General features: G+C 30.3%; 1 protein-coding gene across 5 annotated transcripts; it reads right to left on the reverse strand.

Moving 5' to 3' along the window:
• Positions 1 to 499: 499 nt before the first annotated feature.
• On the reverse strand, positions 500 to 8,984 carry LOC127256267 (uncharacterized). Of its 5 annotated transcripts, none has more exons than XR_007839827.1 (12): positions 8,841 to 8,984; positions 8,644 to 8,720; positions 7,596 to 7,681; positions 6,725 to 6,823; positions 6,543 to 6,608; positions 6,297 to 6,413; positions 5,833 to 5,907; positions 4,399 to 4,501; positions 4,177 to 4,224; positions 3,073 to 3,194; positions 1,700 to 1,891; positions 500 to 699 (listed from the first exon to the last, which is right to left on the reverse strand). XR_007839827.1 is itself a non-coding variant. In XM_051282182.1 (11 exons), exons 1-11 carry the CDS (start codon positions 8,883 to 8,885, stop codon positions 1,799 to 1,801), a joined length of 951 nt encoding a protein of 316 aa, XP_051138139.1. In that variant the 5' UTR covers positions 8,886 to 8,984; the 3' UTR covers positions 1,527 to 1,798. The 5 variants fall into 5 exon arrangements, 1 of the variants encoding a protein (XP_051138139.1); XR_007839825.1 differs by having other exon boundaries at positions 3,088 to 3,194; positions 7,596 to 7,701; XR_007839824.1 differs by having other exon boundaries at positions 7,596 to 7,701.
• Positions 8,985 to 10,251: the final 1,267 nt, after the last annotated feature.

A 10,251-nucleotide genomic window follows, 5' to 3' on the forward strand; every position in this document is an offset into this window, starting at 1 on the left:
ACACTACATTTATGTAATATCAATAAAGCCGATCTCCACACACGGAGGTTGCAGAGACAATTATGTTTCGATTGACAAAATTGATATATTACTAGATCAATTAAATAAATAAAAAAAAATATTATGACAATAAAGTGTCTCCCCAAATTTAAAATAAGATTAAATTGATATGATCGATGCTTTAAATCTCCGAATCATATATTTAAATATATACATAATTTATATTTTATATAAAAATTATATATATACATCATAAATTCAAGTAAATCATTAATATATATTTTAAAATTCCTTTGTTTTTAAAAAATATATATATACATACGCATATATATATATATATATGTATAAACCCATCAATTGTAGATAAATATTCTATAATAAAGTTCATTTTCTTTTACACACACAAAGATTGAATCATGCAACGATAATGTGCGATAAAATCAATTTTCAGAATATATATAAATTATAAATACTTATAATCGCATATAGATGACTCTGATAATGTGCGATAAAATCAATTTTATATATGATGCACTCGGCATATCTCAAATTCATATGTCATATAGCGATTTATATGATAAAACCACATAATTAACATACCTGGATCCATCAAATTCCTTGATGCGGAATTACGAACTCAAACGGTTGGTATTACGGCCTTCATCAACTAATCACTGAATGGACCCTTCGTAGTCTATTCTGTTGGGAAGAATAAAAACCAATGATTGATTTCGTATATTGGAGACCGTAACCAAATGGCCTTTATACAGTGATCAATAGGCCACTCATAATCACCTAATTGATACACTATCTGATAACTGCTCAATTTGTCTCATATTGATAAGGTAGTAATTGACTTGTTTTCACGTAATTTAAATCAATCAAATAAACAATTGATTATTTCTATAATTAAATCACGTAATCTAACTCAATCAAATAAATTATTAATTATTTCTATAATTAGATTACGTAATTTAAGTCAACCAAATAAATCAGGATAGCTAATATAATTGTACATTATTATCTACACATATTTAGATAAGAAAATATATATTTTTCTTAATATTTGTTTCTTTTAAAAAAATATTTTTTATACTATTCAGATTGCTTCTCAGTAAAATACTATTATATATATATTAAATTTATTTATATTACAAAATAATTGCCGTGCGGCGTAGCGCACGAGAGTCCTAGTATGTTTACATATATATGTATACAATGATCAAGAAGTATATGAAATTGGTCAACTCTTACAAGACCTCTTACTTTTGTATGATCAGCTCTTTCACACAAACTCATTCACCATCCATCCCTCTCTCTTTCTTTGCAACACATATCACATATATATATATATATATTTACCTAAATTTCCCCGCATTCTGAAATATAAAACTAAATTTTCTATTTCATTTTAAGAAAATATAAAAAAATAAAAAATTGCACGTTGTTATAGTCAAATATAAATTGTCTAAATATGTGTAAAACACTATGGATCTCTTAAATCAATGTGATAGTACAATACCATAATTCAAAGATATGAATATATATTGTAACAAAAGGCTTGAAGATAATACATATGTATACATAAGTAGATAGATCGATAGATAAATTGAAATGCATGTGGAAAAATAAGTGATTCAATCAATTTGTTCGATCATTATCGATATATGTGACTATGTATGTATAAAGATCAACTAACCTTTGCAGAAACAGTAAAATTCTTCAGTTGAGGAGAGATTTGTTATACTCTTAATGTTGCAAAGCAGCCATAGTAGCGTCTTGACGATCGGGTGGATACCTAACCTTGGAGCGCACGGGCAACCTCTTCTGCTCTAGTTTGAATGCCTTTAAGATACTCGGTAAGAATGCGCTGTTGATACGATCCGCCTTCCTGAAAGATTGGGGTGAGATGCTGCCACCATTCTCTTTTTTTCTTTAGAAAATATTGCTTATAAACTATCTATGATTTAAAAAGTCTGCACTATTCTGCTCGTGGTTTAGAAAATGTGCAACGTTTCATCATATTTTTAAAAAAATTGAATAAAAGCCCTCAAATGTCTCAACTTAATGGATTGTTGGAGGCTATTACTATTTGAGCACCAGAAGTAGAAAAATTTGTGCAATGTTTTTTAAAACAAGAGGAAGAGTTGCACGACTTTTAAATCATGAGAGGAAATAATGCATACTTTTCAAACCAAGTGTGGATTATAAGCAATTATGCCATCTTTTTAAAAGAAGGTAAATCATGTAATAAACCTTTGTATTTTATTGAAAATGCATAGGACACCTTGGCTCTGTTCACTTGGGCTCTATGTACATAAGTTATTTTGGAACTTTTGGAATCTTCTACCACAATAATATTTTTTTTCAAAAATATTACATTAAAATATATTTTTTTACAAAATATGACATTATATACTAACTTTGTACTATTTCAAACTTTTCAAAACTTCAAAACTCTATATCTAAACTTATCTATAAAAATATCTTATTGCCTCTAACAAAATGTCACATCCAAATGACATTCAAACCAACAATTAGAATTAAAATTAAAATTCATCAAGCATGCCCCTTATATCCCATTTATTAAGTAAAACGACCTAGAATGTTTTATACAACTTCATAAATAACGTTGACAACTTATTTCTGAAGTCTTATTTTAAGAAATTAGGTGAAATGTTTCTTACAACTTTATAAAAACCATCCACCTATTATTTGGATGATCTTGTATTACATATAAATAAATATTGTGAAATTTCTAATATAACAATGTATTATTAAAAAGAAGTAAAATAGATAATGTCATTGACTTATTTTCCTAATCTTGTCTAAAAATGTACGGTGCATGTTCATCTTCAAAAGTGACCTACATAATAAGTGTGTGATTCTAAATTGTCGTTAGTTTTTAGACAAAATGATATTTTACGCAGGCTTTATGCTAACATGGCTAACACAAACTAATTTTACGCAATAAATAAAATACAAGGTATTCTATGCGGTTCTGTTTAAACAAGGGTGTGTAATATAGTTGACCCTTAAATGAAAGAAAGAATCAAGTAAAGAGATACTCACAGTTCGAATTAATACCCGTTCAATTCGTTTCTTCACAACAGCATAGAGCTCGTCAGGTGAAACATCACCTTTGCCAATGGATAATCCATTTATTAAGAGGATATTCCATTCAGCTTCTGGAGCTGAAACATATACGAGAAGGAAATAGAGGTCACTCTGATATTCCTCAATAAGGTATCTCTATTTATCAATGTTCAGCGCAGTCATTTGCTTGATAAGTCTGTATATACAGAAAGAAAAGCCTTATGTATTAAATGACTGTCTAATGTATAATTTTACATGAAGTATCTTCTACTTAGTCATATTTAACTCCTCTAATACGCCCATCCTCATGTAGTAACAGATTTCTTCCAACCTTAAGGTTTAATTCCAACTTCCAATGGCTGCCCAGCTCTAGATTTAATGTAATATGACTGAACAAAAGACAATTTTTATTGTTGGCCACAGATTCTTGTGGTGCCACAATAATATATTCGTATTTTACAAATATTCTTGCCAGGTTATGTCTGTGACTAATGAGCTTGCAGAATTCAAGGCAGCAACATAGCAAGATGAGCAAGAAATGACAAAGAATTGATAAATGTCACTAATAGTGGTTTATTTCTTTTTGTGGTGTTTGTAAAAAGATAGATGATAAAAGGTAAATTTCTTATAAACCATCTATAATTTGGAAAGTCGTCATCATACTTCTTCATGATTTAAAAACCTCTTTGCACAAAACTTTCTAGAAATTGTGCGAGGCTTACTCGTATTTTCGAAAATATTGCACATAATCCCCTAAAATATTTTTTAAAATACAAAAGAATCCCGTGCAATTTTTAAATCCTTGGCGAGAATAGTGTAGATTTTACAAACTTATAAACAATTTTTCCAATGATAAATGAATAAATGTGATGCTAATGTGTACAATTTGAGAATTCCAAATGGAACTTCTGCACCTAAAAACATTTCAACACCAAGAATGGGGATAGTAGATGGAAATGTATGCCTTACTCCTAATCTAAAGGCGATTCCTTAATAATTTCCGTTCTTTAAAAAGAGAAGAATATGTAACAAAAATAAGTCCTGGTATTAAGACTAGTGTATGAATGGATGACAAAGTACCTTGAATTAAGGTCTCGAGAAAATGCTCATCCTTCAGTACCTCATTTCCTATCCAAAAGAACATCGGAGAATCAATGTCATTATCGTACACTCAAACAAATACCTATTTTTACAGTTAAATTACAACATCATATGAAAGATGGAAATAATACACACATCTCCGTACAATTTTACAATTAAAATGTAATACGGGATGCAAAAAGTCTACATGTGTTGAAACACCTTTTTTGGCATAACTACGTTTGGAAAGAACTCTAGAGGCATACAGTTGGAAAACCTTCTGTAACATTGCCTCAAGCCCCGGCTTATCACCATCTTCTTTAACCTGAAATTTTTAAGTGTGTTACTAATTAATTTTGCATTAAATACAAGTCGTGAGGTCATTATGCAAGTTCTAGGTTCAGTCAAATAATAATATTTACAAATCAACATTCTTGGTTTTCGTTTGCTAGCTTGATGACCAGACTTACATGGGGGCTTGGAGAGTTGGAGGGGCAATTGCCCCCAAAGCCCCCTAAAATGATTTTTTTAGTTTAAAAAAGAATATAGTTTATAAATATATTGTTTTGCCCACTCTAAATTTAACTTTATTATATATATTATGTTATTATTTTATATAAAATAGTTTTTTAATTATATATTACATAAATAAATAAATACTACGTCCGTCTGTCTACAAGAAATACATTTATATTTTGCGTCGTTAAAAATATTTATATTTATATAGTTTTTTATACAAATATCATTATATTAGTATTCTAAGATACTAATAAAAGTATTTTTGTCTTTTTTTCTTGATTTGTACTATATTTTGATATAATAATTAATATTCAAAAATCAACATACAAAAAGTATGATAGAAAGCAAAGTCGAAAAAGTATATGAAGTTAAGATTAAAGAGAAAGCGGAACCTCGGCCGATGCTTATGTATTGACGACGGGATGGGCTTAGGCCCACTGTTCGCGGTTTTAGATTTTTTACTTGTTTTTTTATTAATATATTATATTTTGAGTTAGCTTGACCTTTTCTTATTGGGTGGATTTTTATTTTTTTTATCTTTGGTGAGTAAAGTTTAGGTAATAGTATATGAGTAACTAGGGTTTGAGACTATTATTCTGGAATTTTAGAAATAAAATAGCCCCAGGCTTTGGGCAAACGGTTGGTACCGTTTAATTGTTTTTGGGCAAACAATTGATATTGTTTGATTTTTTTATCCTTTATTTTGTTTCTATCAAAGTAAATGTAACTTTTGCAAGTGGATGGGGGAATATAAGTTTTTACACTAAATATTTGAAAAGCGCCTCCTTGCATTATCTTCTAGCTTCTTTTTTTTTTTTTTTTTCATAACCCAATTGCACCAAAGAAAATTGAAGAAAATAAGCTAAATTGAAGTGGTATAAATGAGAACCTGACCGGCATTGCTTTTACAAAGTTCTAAATTTTCACGAATTTTTATTTATCCGCCGGTTTGAACAAAAAATCAATGATTTATGATTTGAAATATGTTAAAATCAAAACCGAACCATAAAAGATCAAAACCGGCTAGACAACTCTGCCCCCTAACTTCGGAAACTAGTACCATCACTGTTGATGACTACTTGAATATATGTGCAAACGATTTGGCAGAAATAAGTATCAACGAAACAGATAACTTACTTGCCGCAGCTGTGCATTAACTTCTGAAAGGAAGCCTTCATCAAGATGACCTTCTTGTTCTCTTTGGTTTAGTTCCTATAAGGGTTGAGCAAACCCATGGATAACGTAAAGGAACGGAGAGAAGAAAATTAACACATCAACAAGGCCAATATATGAGATATTTACATTTAGATTTTTTAAAATATAAGAGATGGAATTTGTGTGGATGCCATTCTTTGTTTATATATGTTAACAAATCACTTCTGGCACAATTCGTCAACGATTAAATTCCTAATTTTGGTTCAATTTTTTACTATTTCCAAAACACTTCCATAACAAATATATTAACCTAGCATACGCAAAAGAGCAAAAGCAAGATAATGCATAAAGGAGGAGCAGAATCTTCAGAAAAAAATATATATTATCAGTTTAAGAGAATAAAATGAGAATACTGATTTGATTATGTTCAGACAAAGGATAAATACTTTTTGCATGAGAGCAAGTGCCTCAGGATCTCTAGGAGGCCATGGAATTTCTTCTGTTTCATCAACAACAGGTTTCAGGATTGCTTTAAGCACATCAGTAGCTGAATCTATCTTTTCCTGAAAAATAAAAGGTTAATAACAAGTAAATTCGTAGTGGTGTTTTGTAAGTGCTTCATAAGATCATTCAAAGAATAATGCTTTGAGAGATAGAGTGTTTGTAAGTTAGTAGTAGTATGTTCAAAATACATTAGTTTTGTGGACCAGTCGATCCACCAAACTCATCAACAATGCCGCCAATTCTTCGTAATCTTTCTGAAAAATGATGAAGAAAAGAAACCTTTAATCAGAAAACAAAATTAAGAAAAAAAAAAAAAAACACACACACACACACAAAACATGCAGATTTGAGCGAATGAAGAAGCCCATACTTTGTCATCTTGAGATTTGCAGGTTTCCGTTCTAGTAGCCAGTCGTATCCAAAAGCCCTCATTGAATGCAAGAACATTCTCTGCCACTAATTGATGGAGCTGATTCAAAGAGAGGAAAGAAAACCAGCTGAAAAACTTTATATGAAAATTTTAAAAAAAAAAAAGACTGAGGTACATAAATCATAAATGAGATCAATTCTAGAGTAAACATACAAGAAAAACTATGAGAAAATTTCATTGTGCATTTTCGGAGAGAGTATGCAATAAGGGGGCTGTTAGAGTGCTGAATGATATTATTCAATACTATACTAAGACTACATCACATATACACTGGCCGTAAATAAAAACAAACAAGCAAGCAAATATTAATATAATAAAAATATAGCATAAAAATGACAATAGTACACACAACACATGTCACACGATGCAACATATGAATTGACAGCATATGATAAAATTCTACACAATTACTATTGATCTAACACAGCAATATATGTAGTATATAACTGACAGCACATACTAATGATAATAACCATGTGCCGTCATTACAATGTGTTGTCAACACCATAATCAGTCTGATGCAATAGATGAATACACTCTGACGCAAAAAGAAAGGTTACCAACACCGAATACAGTTATAACAGATAAATTCAATAACGATCAGTTGTCTCTGTTCCCAATTTCAAGAGATATCGGTCTGCTGGTGTATGAGATAAATGTCATTTGAAACAGTCACATGGCTATAGATTACAACAATCCAACTGAGAACGTCATTCAATCACAGCCAGCATATGAGAACCACATCAATTGTGTACACTTACAGTAAGATATTTCCACATTGAACGGTAGTGGATAGACCAAGACGACTTACTTCTCTATCATCTGCATCCCTCAGCATGTCTATGAGTCTATCCACTTCCACAGTCTTTTTGAAAGATTTTTCAGCATCACTATTGACTGCACAGATTAATGTCACCCTGTTTATAAATATTCAATCAATGAATGTCATCGTTAATACCTCCATCATCAACATCCTAATATACCAAAACATGTAAGTAAAGCAGTTAAACAAACCGAGCGAGATCAAACATATGTTGTTCGAGCTCAACTCAAACATGCTATATGTATAGGCTCTGACTTGGTCATTTAGGATTTAAGCTAAAATGTGGCACGAGCTCAGCCCACTAGGCTCGAGTTCAAGTTTGGCTTGAATTATATATATATAGATTAAATATATCCAATTTCATTTACAGATTATTATAATAAAATATTCAAATTTCATTAATAAATGCAAATTTTGATACAAAAATTACATATACTCTTTGCATCCAGAATCAATCTATCCATTTTGCCAAAATCGATCAATCCGTTTACTTTTTTTAGTAATTGTAATCTCAAAAAAAAAAAAATCTTACATCTTATTTATTATACAACGATGACATCAACATTATTTAACACGTTACATAATATTATCTCTATTGTACTCTGTATATACAAAATATTAATATTTGAAAATCCACATTTAAAATTAAATGGATAAATTGATACTCGATGGAGGGACTCTATTAATATATAAAATGATCCAAACAGATCACCATTACCAAGATCCATCAATGGAACTAGTTTACATAATTAATAATTCTCAAGCTCAACTCAGGACACATCTATCTTTACAGAGGAGTCAAGTTGAGCTCTTAACGAGCCAGTGGAGCTTTGCTGCTGAGCTACCCATTCCTTTAACAAAAAATATGCTACTTAGAAATAACAAATCTTCAAGTAGGATTTCCAACAATTTGATAACACAAATAAGAGTGTTGCTCGCATTCTCAAGATACGAAATTCCAGAACCAGAAATTACAATAGAGAAAATCCATCAAATCAAACAATACTAAACCAAAAGAATTAGCATATTCATTAACCTCTGCTTGCTTCCAAAAAAATTGAGTTTACTTGGCACAAGCTTCCCTTGTCTCCATCTTCCTCCATACATAAAGCCCTAGAACAACGCACCAAAGGATAATCATAGTAAATGCTCGCAGTTTGTAGAGAGTAACTAAAATCAATAGAGGGGGAAAAATAAAATAAAATCAATGAATTGATTAAATATACGAATTACCGGCAAGGACGTTGAATTTAAGAAACCCATACTAAGAGCTGCCATTTTCAGTGCTGATAATAAACGGGAATTTTTCGGAGATGAATACAAAGGAATTGGGCTTCAGCCCCAGCCTCTGATTTTGCTTTATCACCTCCTCCTCAGTAGATCTGCCCAATCAGTTTCGAACCGGCAGTGGAAACCGTTCTCCGGTTTCAAACCGGCAATTCCGGTTCAAATCGGAACCGCCATCGAACACGGTTCTGTTTCGCCTCTTTTTTCTCCAAATCCTAAATCGTCCGCGGTTCAGCAATTTTTCTAAAAAAAAAAAAATATATATATGAAAATAAAAATAAAAGTAAAAATAAAGGAAAGGAAAGAATGGAGACAATAATACTTCTTTCTTAAATTAAATAATACTTCCTGCTTTCTACTTGTGCAACATCTTATTCTGTACCAACGGATAGTATTAAAAAAATAAATTAGAGAAAATATATAAATTTTTTGTTTGATTGATACGATGAAATAAAATTTATTTCATTATTTAATATTTTCTTCGTATGGCTGTCTTATTTACCTTTTGGGTCATTGTATTTAACATTAACAATATCATTATATTTGTATAATTTGTCATTATAATAGTATTTAAAGACAGTAATAGAAGTATTTTTGCTTTTTTCTATTGATTTATACTATATTTTTATATAATAATTAATATTTAAAGATCAACACGCAAAACGTAAATAGAACCCTTAGAGCCGGACGGAGATAGTATCATATATATATATGGTTGCGGCTTTGCTGAAGAGTATTACAAACTAACAACACACGATATTACTATTGTCAACACAATATACTCTTAATATATACATGTGCTATTTTTATATGTTACATGTGCTAATTAACTATCCCCGTATATATATATAAATATATATATGAAGTTTAAACTACTATTTTTTCTAAATTTTTATTTTTTTTAATTTTTTATTGGTTAATATTAAAGTGAGGTCTCGATTGAGACTTACATTTTTAAAACGCGGAAGCCTTTCGACTAGAGGATTCAACCTTGAATTAACACTTTCAAGCTTCATTGTCAAAAATTGGAGCACCCCTCAAAATACACATTATTTGAATACAACATAAATGCTCGGACACCAATTTATCATTTAGAAATGAAAGCTATATCTTGACTTGGTGCTGCAATTACCGAATATAATTGATTTTTTCATAAAAAGAAAAAAAAGCGTTTTTCCGATAACTTAAAATAATCATACATAATCTTCATCCTCTATACTTCACTTCAAATATTAACGAATCTAAATAATACAAAACAACAATCGATATACATATCGACATGATCCAATTATAGTGAAGAGGTTTTTGCCAATTGACTCACCTTGATGTATCCTGAACCAAATCCTGAAGGATTTTC

This window comes from Andrographis paniculata, unplaced genomic scaffold, assembly GCF_009805555.1.
Source record: "Andrographis paniculata isolate CXL003 unplaced genomic scaffold, ASM980555v1 Contig12END, whole genome shotgun sequence".
Lineage (NCBI taxonomy): Eukaryota > Viridiplantae > Streptophyta > Magnoliopsida > Lamiales > Acanthaceae > Andrographis > Andrographis paniculata.